The following is a 15,164-nucleotide window of genomic DNA, read 5'->3' as shown; positions in this document are numbered from 1 at the left end:
TAGGAGCGGTAAATTCAGTCTCAGAGTACTTTGCATTACTTTCCTAACTCCAAAATAAAACTCCCTGCTTGTGGTCATTTTGTTAACCGTGTACATACATGCATACACCTGCAAATATACAAACATACTCTCATATAATGAGCCTTAAGGCTCAGAACTTTCCCCATTATATTGCTACCCCCCCCCCAACTTTTTCCCCTTGTTTCTTTGGTTTGGATATTTACTTACAAGTTCTTATTTGAGGTCATCTTGAAACTCAAATTTTACTAACACCATGTAAAACCAAAATTTTATCACGAAGCCTTCAGATTGGGTAAAGAAGTTAATATCCTATTTTATGGACTTTAAATGAGGAATCTCATACTATTTTTAAATGTGGGAGCCATTTACAAACACTGTTAATATGTCAGTTCAAAACTATAAGCCAATATTTATTGTTTTGTAGAAATAACATTATGTTCTATATATATGTATTTATTGTTTGCATGTATTAATATCTAGATTTACTGTTCTAACAACTTGGGCTGGAAGTTTTATTAACATTCATGTCAAAGTGGGGACACTTTTTTTATTATAAGTCACTGACCAACAGGCTGAAAAATTTGGGTCCCTGCTAGATTAAAAAAAAATTTTTTTTCTAGATCTTTATTTTTAAAACATACTACTAAGCTATAAACAGGAACTATAACATTCTATTCAATAAACATAGCAACTAAAGTAATATATAAGTTGCACAGTCACTCAAACAGTTATTGTGGTCAGTTAAAGTGTTTGGACAGTACTAATTTCAAGTACAGAAGCACACAAAAGACAAATTCAGAAAAAGGACAAGAAATGGTCAGAATACAAATGCCAGAGAGATATGGAGACAGAAAAGAAAGCTGGTTCAAAATAGTAATAGCTCATATTGAATGTTTTCCAAATTCGAATGCATTTTTACAGCCATAAGCAAAACAGATTTGCAATCTACTTCCTGACATGTTGCCAGAAAAAAAAAATTTTTTTTTGTTTTCCTTTACTCAGGCTCACAAATGTCTTACATCTACCTCAACAGTGTTTCTCAAACGTTCCTGTCTTTCTCCTAGAAAGACACACCTTTGATCACACCTCTAAAAATCTGCCAAGATTTTCCATGTGAAGCAGAAAATGAGCAGTTGAACCTCTCCTCTGTTTAGCCAGGGGAGAAAAAGAGGCACTATTCAAAGAAATGTGACGGGGAGGTGCATGGTTGGCAGATGTATGTAACCACCGCAATGGAAAGATCAATAGGGAAACCAAGAACGAGAAAATCAGGTATTCGTTTTTGAGAGGTACAGAGTTTCTAGTAAACTGTGCTCTCTGCTCCTGGACTCCGCCGGCATTGCTACTGAAGTACAAGTAATGCTCTTCACCAGAAGACAGCAATCAAAACAAATTCTGTGCTGGTGGTAACTGGAGATCAGGGAACAATGTTCCGTAAGTTAAAGATTTAGATTCTACCACAAAGCTGTGTGAACAGGGAACAAGTCCTTTGGAGTCAAGGTATTTTAACTAACATGATGAGGATACCATAGGAAAGAGCAGACTTAGTCCTTAAAAGGCAAAGCAATAAGTAAATTAAAGTTATTAAATATGTCCCAGCTTAGGGCATCACAGATTTGTTGTTGATGATACCAGACCATTTTGATGGAATGTGGCAACAAAATCAAGCACCAGAAGGATTTCTTTTATATTCCCCTTGGTATGGTGACTCAAAAATAAACCCTTACATAGGATAAATAAGCCTACAAACTTGTTTACGACTCTGATATATACTTCTCTAGCTGTTCCTTCCTCAAAAAATATGAACTGGGATCTTCTGACCCACAACCACAAATTTCAAGTCTTTTTATTCCTAATTCTCCCTCCTCTCCCCCCACCCCCTCGCCCTTTCTTATTCAGTTTCTTATCTTTGAAAGGCCAGCTTATCCTGCAGGGCCTCTAAGTATCTGCTCCAACCAATTCAGGCCTGGCAGATGAACAGGAAAAAATGCATATACCCTGAGGAAGAGAGATCCTGGCAGTTCAGTACTGATGTCTTCACAGACTGAGAAAGGACTTGGATGTCACAAGCAGGAGTTATAAGGGTCAAGAAACCGAAGCAAAAACTGAAGCCAAATCCCAAGAAATCACATCTAGTTAAATGAGAGTGTAAGAATTAAGTCTGTATCATCATGGCCCTCGAAATGATAGCATGGTCAAAGGAGAAAATATAAGTGGGCTAAGCTAAAGTTGAAAATGGGTCACCACAGACTGAAATTTGGTTTTATTTAGAATCCAACCAGTAGAAGAGAACAAAACAAAAAAAAAAAAAAACAAAAAAAACCCAAAAAAAAACCCAACTCTGAAGAGACTGCCTTAAATGCCTAAGACAGATATTAATTTTTAAAACAGTAATCTCAAGATAGGTTTCATACATTTTACTATTTAGATACAGAGAACAGCAACTAGCAAGTCCTGGCAAAGAACTGTTAATTGTCTATTCTACAGTAAAAAATGAAAAGCTAATGTCAACTCTAGTAAAGCCTTAACCTTTTCTCCATTCATTTCAACTATATTTATACTTTACGTTGTATATTCCTTTATAAAGTTAGACTTTATTTCTGTCACTTCTATTTTCTACTTTTCTTTCTTTATTCATCAGTAACTCCAAGATTAGGAGACTCCAATGACAGGGAGACAAGATGTGAAAATTAGCAAAATATGTATATGTTGACTTTAGTGTTCCTATTTTATTTTCTACCAGGCATGTTTTAAGATAGCATGCACTTCTGTTTATCCACTGACAGACATGCACAAACTGCTTATATTAAGGACAAAAGTTTTGTGGCTATATTTCTGCCAAACCACAATTTTTAATACATGTTCTAACAAAAATAGGCCAGTGATCAACAATTGGGATTATTTTTTATTCACGTGAATTTGAAATTAAATTGGAATATAAAATATCTTAATACAAAATTAAATGGGAATACAAAGCCTTTAAGTTTTTTGAAGTTTTCCAAATAACACAAAAGATGCGTTTAAAATAGGAAAACAATCTTTTTTTTAATTGGAGAAGCATGGATATGGTGGATTTTCTCAGACCTCTAAAATTAACTTTCCTGACACAGCTGTCTTGCTTACCAAACAGTCTGAACACCAGTTTTCTTAATTAAAAAAAGGGGGGGAGGCATTATTCTCTGACAGATGTTTCAGCTAACCTTGGGCATGCTAAATATTTCCTTGAAATTTAAAAATATGGAACTAAAACTAAAACACATACATCAACTTTCACTAAGTTCACCTCAACTAAAGCTAACTTTAGTTACAAAGTCCTCTTAGAAGAAGTGATTGACCTTCTATGGAAGGCTTTTTGTCCCAAAGCATGCTTCCAATATGGACCCAGTAATATACTTTCTACTTATTAGATAATATCAGTTTTTGTGAAAAAAAAAAAAAAGTAAAAACAGATGACAATATTGATACTTGAATCATCTTAACCTGTCCAAATGTATGAAGCAATAAAACTTGACCTACAAACCACATAGGGTAGAAGAATAAAATAATGTGAAAATGCACTGTAAACTAACGTGACAGGTATAATTTACCGAAATCTGTGACCAGTTTGCCAAGTAGAACACAGCATTTCTTTACATCTACAACAAAGAATAACTACTATTCATTCTATAATATTGCAAATATCTGAAGTTTTATATGAAAAAAATTAAGTTGTCCCAGATATTAGTATATTCTCAATTTTTAAAAAAATTGGCAATTGGTGTTTTTCCCTATAAGCTCCGATTTTGATTAATCAAAATGCTATCTCCTACTGCCATAGGTAGACAAGTTTGACATTGGCACAAGACTCCCTTCTACTGGCCCTTTCAGCAGTGGATGCAGAGGTGACAGAAAGAAAGAACTGCAGGTGAACACTGTCTGCACCAGTGTCAAAAATGACAGGAAGACAGTTGGCACTGTGCAGACCGCCCAGCAGCAGAGAGCAATACCCACTGTTCCAACTGAAGATCCTCTGTTCCTGCTTCTAATTCTAACTCTGTCTGCAACGCGCTGTAAAAATAAAAGCTGGAGCCAGAAGCAATAGGATGTGAAAACCAGGAATGTTTAGAACAGGGTGGCTTCAATTTTAAACTTTAGACTGGCAGCTCCCATGAGAACAAAACAAGACAGTAAACATCTAAATCACTAGGTTCATTCTATTCATGAAGACCTATTTCACATTGAAAGAACAGTTTCAACTCTACTCTTCTTACATTATTTTTAAAGAAAGGAAGCAGGATAAAAGAAATCACAACAAATGCCAAACTTACAATTCTTGTAGCAAGGTTGCCTGAAGGGTTTTCCTTTTGAAAAGGCAATTGCCACTATGAGGTACTGAAAACTGGAGATAAAAAACACTGTGGTATTTTCATAATTTTGTATATTATGTGTATCAGGTTTGGTTTCATTGTCCAAGTATGAAGAATTCCAATACAGGCTTCTCGTCGTATTACAAGCACTAGAACACAAAAAATGTTTACATTACTAAACACAATACTCACTTCCCAAAAGTAACCCATTTTACCTTCACTGTCCTCAATCACTATCATAACATAAATAGAAATAAGGTGGTGCTTAGAGGAAGAGATCCAACAACACCAAGGTAAAATATATGGAACAGGCAACACCAGCGTTAAGTGTCTCTTCTCTTTAGTCACATTCCAATCAGTTTAAAAAACTAGAAGAAACGTCATAATAAATAAGCCCCACTCATTGTTTAAATTTAAGGATGATACGAATATAACACTGTATGTGGATTATACTGGGGTAAAATTTTTTAAAAAATCAAATTTTGAGAGTAACTTTAACACAGTAAAGGTTAACAGACCTTAGGTCTGACCTTAGCTCTACCAATTTTTTGGCTTAATCGAGGAAATATTACTTTATTTCTGAGCCCATTTCCTGACCTATAAGTGTGGATACCACCTGTGCCATCACAGGGTTACTGTTAAGGAATGAAGGATGACTCTGTCAATGCCTAGGAAAGCACCTGACACCTAGACGACCCTCAATATTCTCACCGATGTATGGTGCTCTTTGAGCTCTACTCCCAGGTGGGCAGGACAGTCAAACACAGGTAATACCCATTACTAAAACACTAACTACATAAGCACAGGCAAGTAGTAACAAAATGTTAATCTGCCACAAATGAATTCTGGAAAGATACTCCGGAACAATTCCATCTATTTCTTTTTATGTGCAGTGTCCATATGTACATATAAGCAAACAGTAATGTTAAATTTCTTAAAGTTTCCTGAAACTTTAAAAAAAAAATTTTTTTTTAACATTTATTTATTATTGAGAGACAGAGACAGACAGAGCATGAGCATGGGAGGAGCAGAGAGTGGGGGAGACAGAGAATCTGAAGTAGGCTCCAGGCTCCGAGCTGTCAGCACAGAGCCCGACGTGGGACTTGAACTCACAAACCACGAGATCATGACCTGAGCCGAAGTTGGACGCTATACCGACTGAGCCACCCAGGCGCCCCAAGTTTCCTGAAACTTTTAAAGACAATCTCCTTTCATTATAAGCAAACTATAAATAAATGTTTGCATCTAAAAATTTAATTCTACAAAATTACCTTAGTGAATGGCTTACATGTTTGATTAATTAAAATAATGTTATCATAATTTGTCACTGACAGAACACTCTACCTATAAGTAAGAGAAGCACTTGGCACTTTTTTTACGAGTTTTTTTCTATTGTTTGTTTTAAAATGCTATCTCCTAAACTTAGGGTAGAAAAGTTCGACACACAAACATTCTGGGTTTAGGAAAGACTCTAGTGATTAATTTCAACTTTCTCACTTTACAGGTAAGGAAAGCAAAGTTCACTAGCAAATTAAGAAACTGGTCCAATATCCTCATCTTGGTAGTGACCATGAGGACCTTGCCTGACCATCTTTCTACAGATAAAAGGAGTTACCATAATATTTATAATCAAATATAAGCCAAATAATTTAACTATTTAATCAAGCTGCCTGTGAACTGTTATATAAATTTTAAAACTTATTTTTTTTTCAACGTTTTTTTTTTTTTTATTTATTTTTATTTTTTATTTTTGGGACAGAGAGAGACAGAGCATGAACGGGGGAGGGGCAGAGAGAGAGGGAGACACAGAATCGGAAACAGGCTCCAGGCTCCGAGCCATCAGCCCAGAGCCTGACGTGGGGCTCGAACTCACGGACCGCGAGATCGTGACCTGGCTGAAGCCGGACGCTTAACCGACTGCGCCACCCAGGCGCCCCTAAAACTTATTTTTACATGCATACATGTTACACATATCTTACACACATTTTTTAAATGGACTGACCAACTTACTCTGACTGTGGATGCCATACTTCATACCAAGATTGCTGCTTGACCCAAAAAAACCCCAAAGATTGAAATCCAATGCAGATGATGATCTGAGACAAAACGGAGAAGAGAAGGGCCCCAGATATAAGACCTGAGGGTGGTCTTTGTGCCACAAGTTCCTTCCAGGCAGGATTTAAACTCACTATATTGAGAAGAAAAACAGGAGGAGTTTTTATCTAAATTAGTTGCAATAAAACTCAGATTCATTTAGGAACTTAAATTTATTTCTAACAAATCTTTACTATAAAAATTGTCCAAAACCCAATCCAGATGTCATACAGATTTAAGTAATCTGTAAAAGTAAACAATTTAGGCTTTTTCAAAAGTGTACTATTTTTTTCATGAGTACTTTTACATTACCCCACTGAAATTCAGAGAAACACTAGTATAGGTAAAAAGAATACTAAACATAAACTATAACCTCAATCACCATCCTTGTATGTTCAACTAAAAATTTATTTATTTCTCAATCTTTAATTGCAAATCTACAGTAATAATACATATTTTCTCCTCTTAAAAAGACATTAACAAAGGTTGGAAGCTATATAAACATAACCGTAACCAAAAAAGGCTTTGATCACTTATTAAGGTGATGCCCCCCAAGTTTCTCCACAACATTCCTCTTTATAATTGATAAGTAATTTGTAAAAAGATATTGAAACTATGTAAAAATCCTGTTCCTCATTAAACTTTCACTCGCCAGTTTTAGTATCCACTAAAGACGATCTAATCCAGTGGTTCTCAACCAACATGCTTTTGACCCCTGAGAACATCTGGCGATGTCTGGAGATATTCTTGGTTGTCACAACTGTGGCTGTGTTACTGGCACGTAGGGGTAGAGGCCAGAGATGCTGGTCTAATGCACAGGATAGAATTAGCTGTTTTAACAGATCAATCAGATCAGGGTCTTTTCATGGTCTAAGCCCATCATTCCTTCTATATTTATTAGTTTGCATTTTACTCTCAGGAAGAGCTTTCCCTTCTCTCCCTATTTATTTCCAATATGAACTTGTGAATATTCATTTGACTAAATGGGTCATATCCCATTACATCATTACTTATTTTTATATAATCACAAAGACCAGAATAAACCAACATCTTGTGTCTCCTCATATGCTGTACTGAGGATACAACATCACTTCTGCCATGTTCCTGCCAAGAATTCATAGCCCAAGTCTAAAGAGACTACATCAGACATCCATATATTTGGTTTCTCTTCTTTCGTAAATGTCAACATCAAGATGCCCACAAAAGGGCTGATGTAATATTCTGGATTAAAAAAAGACTAAAGAGAAAAGATAATGAAATTTGTGAGCCTGGGTTAGATCCTGGTCTAGAGAACTAGGGGAACAAAATAAGTAGAAAAGATATTATTTGGATATATGATAACACTTGATTATGGGCTGTGGGTTAGATAATATTGTATGAGTGTTAAATTTCCTGATCTTTATAACTATGGTTTGTTTTGTTTTGTTTTTTAATGTTTAGTTTTTGAGAGACAGAGCACGAGCAGGCGAGGAACAGACAGAACGGGAGACACAGAATCCAAAGCAGGCTCTAGGCTCCGAGCTGTCAGCACGGAACCTGATGCGGGGCTCGAACCCACAAACTGTGAGATCATGACCTGAGTCGAAATCGGACGCTTAACTGACTGAACCACCCAGGTGCACCATAACTATGTTTAATTATGTCAGAGAATGGCTTTGTTTTACGGCAATATACACAATATTCAGAGACAAAGGGGCATGATAACACAAACTTATTCTCAAATATTTCAGAAAAACATGGACAGAGAACAATAAAATAGGGCAAATGAAAACAATGAGTAGTAAAAGAACATATTTACAGGGAATCTGAAGAAGTATGCACTGTTATAATTATTGATATAAATTTACCAAAGTTTAATGAGTTACATCAGAATTTCATATGCTTTTAAATCGATAGTAAAGCAAAATACTCACTTGTAAATACCACTACCAAAATGATTGCCAGATCAATGAAGAGAAACTGGAAGTCTCCTAGGTTACTTAAGATCTACAGAAGTGATTTTTAAAACATAATTAGTTTTCAGAAATTATTTTTATACCATTTTCCCTGGCTTTAGATTTTCCTCCCTTGGTTTCAGTTGCCCCCCTCCATGCACTCCCCCTCAACCCCGATAAAGACAACTTTAAAATGACACTTGGACTTGCTTAAAAATTAAAACACATTTGCCTTTGATATTAGTGACATAGAACATACGTTTGCAAACATTCAATTTATTAATATAAAAGGCATCTCCTAAAAATTCATTCAATATCAATCTTAAACCTTTTGGCAAAAAGGAAACACAAGCTTTTGCTCACAATATTCAACATTCTTGAAAATTAGTATCTCAAAGCTTCCTTAATATCTAACACCATCCCTCCTGATACTTTCTACAAGGTAGAAGGGATATTTTCACAAAGACTCCCTGGCATGTCACTAATGTTAATTTTGAGAAAATTCTAAAGTGATCTCACTTCAATTATAAAATCCAGTGGATTACCTATGGACATCACTGTTTACACTTTTTCTCCAAGTGCATAAAGTCCTACAAACTACTGCTGAAACATCTTTTGTCATTCTGACCTTTTCTGAAAATGTATCGCAAGGTTAACTACAATTCTGAAATATGTCACAGCTTGACATTTTGAAGAGTTCTAAGAAAGACGCCCAATCTGAGCTAAAGGCAAAAAAAAGAATACAATCATCTTTTATTCACGAGGCTTTAGCCACAGTTGTCAGCCTTAAAGAAAATGCTATTCTAGATCAATGAGATTTTCAATCTGCTACTCAAAATATAACAAACCAAAGGAAAACTTACAGATGCTAGTTATGTAAGTTTCATAATTAGTAGACGCATACATACTCAATTTTTTAGCTTAAATGCCTTAACACTAAGCAGCATCTCTATAAGCAATGTTGGTACTCACAGAATATAGCAGAGTAACACTGAAGTACTGTATAATGCTGTACAAAGCCATAAATTTAAACACACAGAAAGAAGTCATTAAAGCAGCACGGCCTTCCCTATGAAAACAAATGTTGGCATGTGAATAAAAGCATTTTGAATTCCTCTTCCAAATCACAATTATATCTTGACAGATGAATAGCAACATTCAACAGCTACAACAAAGCACTTTTCTACCAAAAGAACTAAACCAAAGCAGAACTGAAAGAGATGAAAAGTAGCAACCAGTTGGTAACTAAGGTATAGAATATACTAATACACCATTACAACAAATTCATGCTCATTTCTATAATTTTTTTCTACATTATTAGAGCAAGCCACAAAGAGATAATGGGAAAATTTTCAATTTGTGCTACCTGATAAGGTTTGGCACACAGGAAATACTAGGAGTTTTGGAGGTAAAGGGAGATGCCACTGAAGCCTCAAGCTCTGATAACGAAATGCCTCCATGTGCCCTCTTCAAAGCCTAATGGTTTGAAGAAGAAAAGGAGTTAAGTTTTGTGAATGGGACTTGGGTAGAGAAAGAATATAAATCACAAAAACCATACTTACACCACAATCATTTGCCCCATCACCGCACATTCCAACAAAGTAACTGAGAAACAAAAATTATGTCGATTAATTTTTTAAAATAAACAACATTTAACTTAATATTTCTTCAGGGGCACCGGGGTGGCTCAGTCAGTTAAGTGTCTGACTTCAGCTCAGGTCATGATCCGCACTTCATGAGTTTGAGCCCTGCATCGGGCTCTGTGCTGACAGCTCAGAGCCTGGAGCCTGCTTCAGATTCTGTGTCTCCCTCTCTCTCTACCTCTTCTATGCTCACACTCTCTTTCTCTCAAAAATAAACAAACATTAAAAATTTTTTCACTAAAAAATTTTTTTAAAAAAGGATTTTCTAATACATTATGAACAGCTAACAGACCAAGACCTCCCCACTGAAACTGACGAATCTTTTTACCACACTGACCACAGGCATTTTGCTTTTGTAAACAGCACCAGCTTGCAAGTCAAATGACCTGGGTTATTGTCCCATTTCTGTCACAAGCTGGGCAAATAGTTTATTATTTGAACAAAGGTCTTGGGCCTGTACAGTCTTTAGTAACCTACTTTTAAAGTTATCAGCAAAGATTTCTCCCTTTAAAACTGGAAACATAATTATTTACAGAAACTATAAAGTCACTTCTAGAAGCTGAGTAAATGAACTCTATCTAAAAGATATTACCTGGAAAAGGAATTGTGGATATTTATTTTCGCTAAATAAATGAGTACATGAGCCTCTTGTAAAGAGGCACTTAGAGTTATCACCTATCTTGCAGGTGACAATTCTATACACATGAAATATCAGTTACTTTTCTGGGTTTGAAAATGAAATTACAATTCATAAAAATAAAACACCACCAATACTTACTCTACATTTTGCAATGCTTCTATTAATTGTGTCTTCTGATCAGGTGCCATACGAGCAAAAACAGTGCCATGCAACATCAACTGAAAAAAATATGAATTTCTTTAAAATACTATTCGCAATGTATTCTTGTGAACACAAACATACATAAACCCAAGTCACTAACCTTAGGAGCAAGGTCTTGAAAATGTTCCAATATCACTGAAAATGATTTTCCATTCATTGCAAAATGGTAACGAGTCACTTGAAGATTCTCTAAGCTATTATGGACCAATTTAATTGGAATAGCCTATGTACAAGACATTCAAAACAATATTTAGGCAGCCAAACCAAGTAATACAATCCTATTTTTTAATTTAAAAAAAAATTTTTTTTACATTTATTTATTTATTTTTGAGAGACAGAGAGAGACAGAGCACAAGTCAGATGCTCAACCGACTGAGCCACCCAGGCGCCCCAATCCTATTTTAAATATATCTGATCTGTGGGGTGCTTGGATGGCTCAGTCAGTTAAGTGTCCGATTTCAGCTCAGGTCATGATCTCACAGTTCGTGAGTTCAAGCCCTATTTCAGGCTCTCTGCTGGAGCCTGCTTCTGATTCTGTGTCTCCCTCTCTCTCTGCCCCTCCCCAACTCAGGCTCGCTCTTTCTGTCTCTCTCAAAAATAAACATATAAATAAATAAATAAACAAATAAATAAGATCTAAAACTAAATTCTTTCATTTGATATTTTACATAAAACAACCAAAGTTTAACATTTTTTGAAAGTGAAAAGAAACTCAATGTTAAGGTAATCATCCAGTGATGTTTATTTCAAACAAATAAACAAAGGCTAAATATCAGCTTCAGTTTGAAATAATGCATGAATGAAACATTATGGACCACTTGTATCATTTATCGCTACTTTTAAAATAGGATAAATACCTGGGATTCTCATACTTTAAAATGGTGCTTCTCAGCTTTGGCTAACTATCCACAATTTGAGGTACCTGGGTCTTACCTAGTCCTAATGAATCAATCTCTGAGGAGACAGCCCAGGCGTCTGTTTTCATTTATGTTTTGTTGTGTTGTATTTTAATGCACCACTTTTTATTTCTTCAGACTAAATTCAAACAAGCAAGCTTCAAAAGGAAAAAATCATCTTGACATTACCTCCGAGTCAATGGCTGATGAATTACTGCACTGTGTTAGGGTGTCTGCATAATGCCAGTTTATCTTGGCAACTTTCCCATCCTTCGGAGGTAATGCTTCAGCAATAATAACTTTATCCTGAGGTAGTATCATTCCACAGTCTCTGGCCACAGAGACAGCAGTCAACATGTTGTCACCTAATGTTCAAAATATTGACAATATGTTAAAATTAAAATGGAAACATAAATGTACTTGACAACAATACTTATCCAGAATCTCTATTACCCCCTGACTACGCTTGGCAAAACGAGGATCCTGTACAGTCTTATCCTTGGAGCTTCAAAATACCAAAAATCGAAACATACTTTTCAAAGGAAGCCTCAAATAACTCCAGCACACATATGCTAAACAAACCACTCTTACCCACACTTTTTAAAGTCAGATACATTCTGAATCTTTTTGTCATGCACTGGTAGCACCCACCAATGCCTGGCACCGTGTCACACACACAGCAGGTGCTCAAAAACTATTTGTTGAAATAACTCAAGAGTGATCGGTAGTCTGTACAAGAATGCCTAAGATCACAGGGGAAAAAAAAAAAAAAAGAATGGATTACAAAAGCAAAAAGATAAAGAAGGTAACAAGAATGCAATCTTTACAAGATTTATTATAAAGAGAACCTCTCCGTTGTGAAAAGGCAAGAACTGAAAAGAAGCCCTGTAAGGACAGGCTCAAGAGAAGAAAATATAAACATATGTGAAAAGCCAGCAAAGGTATGAGAAGTTCATTACTGCCAGAACGGAAGGGCCATATTACTTCTTCCCCCAATTCCCACACATTATTTCCAAGGACATCCTCCTATGACAAGAGTGACTCCCCTTGGGAACCAAAGCCACAGTTTGTCACAGCAGAGAAAGAGGAAAGTGCTTTCAAGGAGGAATCATTAGAAGCAAGGAATTGCTGGGATGCTAATAAATGTATCTACTTGAGCTACATAGTAATAAGTATACTATTGGATGGATCTCAGAGTCTAAAACAAAACAAAACAAAAATGTACACATGCCCTTTCCATATAAGGCTTAGTGAATATATAAAGCCATAAAGTGACTACCTTAATTATGATTATTTACTAAGAAAAAACACTTAGGAGCTGCCAGAGTTTCACAAAGCTAAGGAATGGGAATTACATAATATTTATCAACAGCATAATACCAGGAGAATCACTTAGAATAGTCAAAAATCACAAACAAATCAAACAATGGCTATCTTCACTAGTATGCATTCAAGCAATGATAACGAACATACTCTTATACATCAAAATGTAATTCTAACAAATATCTGTTAATCATTTTTCATGCACCTGGCGCAGTTTTAAAAATTGCAGAAGACCCAAAATGAACAAAACATTGTCTTCACCCTCTAGAATCGTATATTCTAATAGGGAAAACAAACCTGCAAATAGCACAAGACATAATAACTGCTATAATGTATTATTAAAGAGAGGTAACAAAAAAGGAGCAGTATCTAAATTTTTACAGTATGCCCTTCACCATTTTACTGTTTCTATAAATAGAATTTGCTAGCCCTTAAAAGAGTATTGCAAAGTTATAACTTTGAAGAATATTCTGAGCTGAAATGGGGCATGGGAGGATGAAGCCACTATGTGCTTTTATAACTATCTGGTCATTCCACCACATTATATAACTTGAACTCTAAGAGTCACACTCAATTTTTCCTGTGTCCTTTTATAAAATCTAACCTGTGACCATGACCGTGCGAATGTTGGCTTTATGCAAATCTTCAAGTACTCCAGGGGTTTCTTGCTTTAATTTGTTCTGCATTATAATTAATCCCATAAAATCCATGTTGTTTTCAATGACATCTCTGCAGAAAAAGAAATTTTAACACGTAATGAAACAGTATCTGTTCTCTTTATACTGATAAAGCAATATAAAATACCCATAAATTGTACATCAAACCATTTTGTATGTTGAATAAAGCATAAATATGTTTGAGTTCAATATCTCAAACTTATATCTGGAAAAACAATTCCCAAGAGATATAAATGAAATTAAATTTCATCTTTGGAAATGTGAGAATAAGGATAATTTGGAAATGTTATCTTTGTAAGATACTAAACACTTGTAGTACTAAGGAATGTTCATCTTATATTCCACCTGCAAAATGAATAAGCATAAATAAATCTATGCTTTACTGTCCCCACCTCCACGCGACATACCCTAACTTAAATGTCCAGAGAAAAGGAAAAAAATTGACTATAAGCACATTCAATGGTTATATTGTATTATGATCAAGTCTTTGAAGAATTTTAGAAAAGTCTTGATCAAATTCTTTCAAGTTTATTTATTTTGAGAGAGAACGAGATAGCACATGCAAGCAGAGAGAGAGAGAGACAGAGAGACAGAGAGAGAGGGAGAGAGAGAGAAAGAGAATCCAAAGCAGGCTCCACACTGTGAGCAGAGCCCAACTCAGGGCTCGATTTCATGAACTGTGAGATCATGACCTGAGCCAAAATCAAGAGTCAGATGCTTAACTGATTGAGCCACCCATGTGCCCTTTGATCAAATTCTTGATTCTAGAAGTGTGATATTAAACCTATTAGCAGTCTGACAATGAGATCTATTTGGGCCCCGGAAATGGGTCTCTGAGAATATTTACAAATATTCAATAGTTATCAGGACACAATTCCTTCAAAAGTTGAGTATCCACTCTGTACCAAGTAGTACTACCGGTCATTGGAAGGTCAAAGATGAAAAGGTATGATCTGTACTCTTCAAGGCGTTTTTTTTGTTGTGGTGTGTGTGTGTTTGTGTGAGTGTGTGTGTGTGTATGAGAGAGAGAGAGAGAGAGAAAACAGACATGCAAGCAAAGAGATGCATGCAAAAATAACATGTGTATTATCATGGAAATGGATGCATTCTTAAGAAATTTCAAACTACCAGAACCGTATCACAGAAATAGGTTTTGTTTTGTTTTTGTTTTTTTTCAATGGAGAAAGAAGGCTGAGATTAGGAACCAAAATTTCAGACTGGCAATAACCAACTGGTTTTTCTACACAAAATTCAATAAAGGTGCTTTAAGCACATAGCTCTAAAACATAAAACACTCTGAAATATAATTTATATTTATCTATGGGTGGTAAAGGTATCAAAGAACAGTTAAGAAGCAATACAAATGACACTGCTGGTGGTGATAGGAAA

General features: G+C 35.5%; 1 protein-coding gene across 7 annotated transcripts in view; it reads right to left on the bottom strand.

The window, feature by feature from the left end:
- The window catches only part of ATP13A3 (ATPase 13A3), an 88,822-nt gene that overhangs the window by 15,673 nt on the left and 57,985 nt on the right, over positions 1-15,164 (bottom strand). For all 7 annotated transcript variants that reach the window (XM_049628385.1, XM_049628384.1, XM_049628388.1 and 4 more), the window contains 10 exons: positions 13,703-13,827; positions 11,965-12,140; positions 10,980-11,102; positions 10,817-10,896; positions 9,958-10,000; positions 9,762-9,871; positions 9,368-9,464; positions 8,375-8,447; positions 6,378-6,555; positions 4,329-4,516 (listed from right to left, as the gene is read on the bottom strand). In XM_049628385.1, the coding sequence (XP_049484342.1) occupies positions 4,329-4,516; positions 6,378-6,555; positions 8,375-8,447; positions 9,368-9,464; positions 9,762-9,871; positions 9,958-10,000; positions 10,817-10,896; positions 10,980-11,102; positions 11,965-12,140; positions 13,703-13,827 (1,193 nt within the window). The remainder of the gene's footprint in view (positions 1-4,328; positions 4,517-6,377; positions 6,556-8,374; positions 8,448-9,367; positions 9,465-9,761; positions 9,872-9,957; positions 10,001-10,816; positions 10,897-10,979; positions 11,103-11,964; positions 12,141-13,702; positions 13,828-15,164) is intronic.

This window comes from Panthera uncia, chromosome C2 (assembly GCF_023721935.1).
Source record: "Panthera uncia isolate 11264 chromosome C2, Puncia_PCG_1.0, whole genome shotgun sequence".
NCBI classification, from domain to species: domain Eukaryota; kingdom Metazoa; phylum Chordata; class Mammalia; order Carnivora; family Felidae; genus Panthera; species Panthera uncia.
Note: the sequence above shows the minus strand (reverse complement) of the source record. Positions and strands in the feature narration are given on the sequence as shown.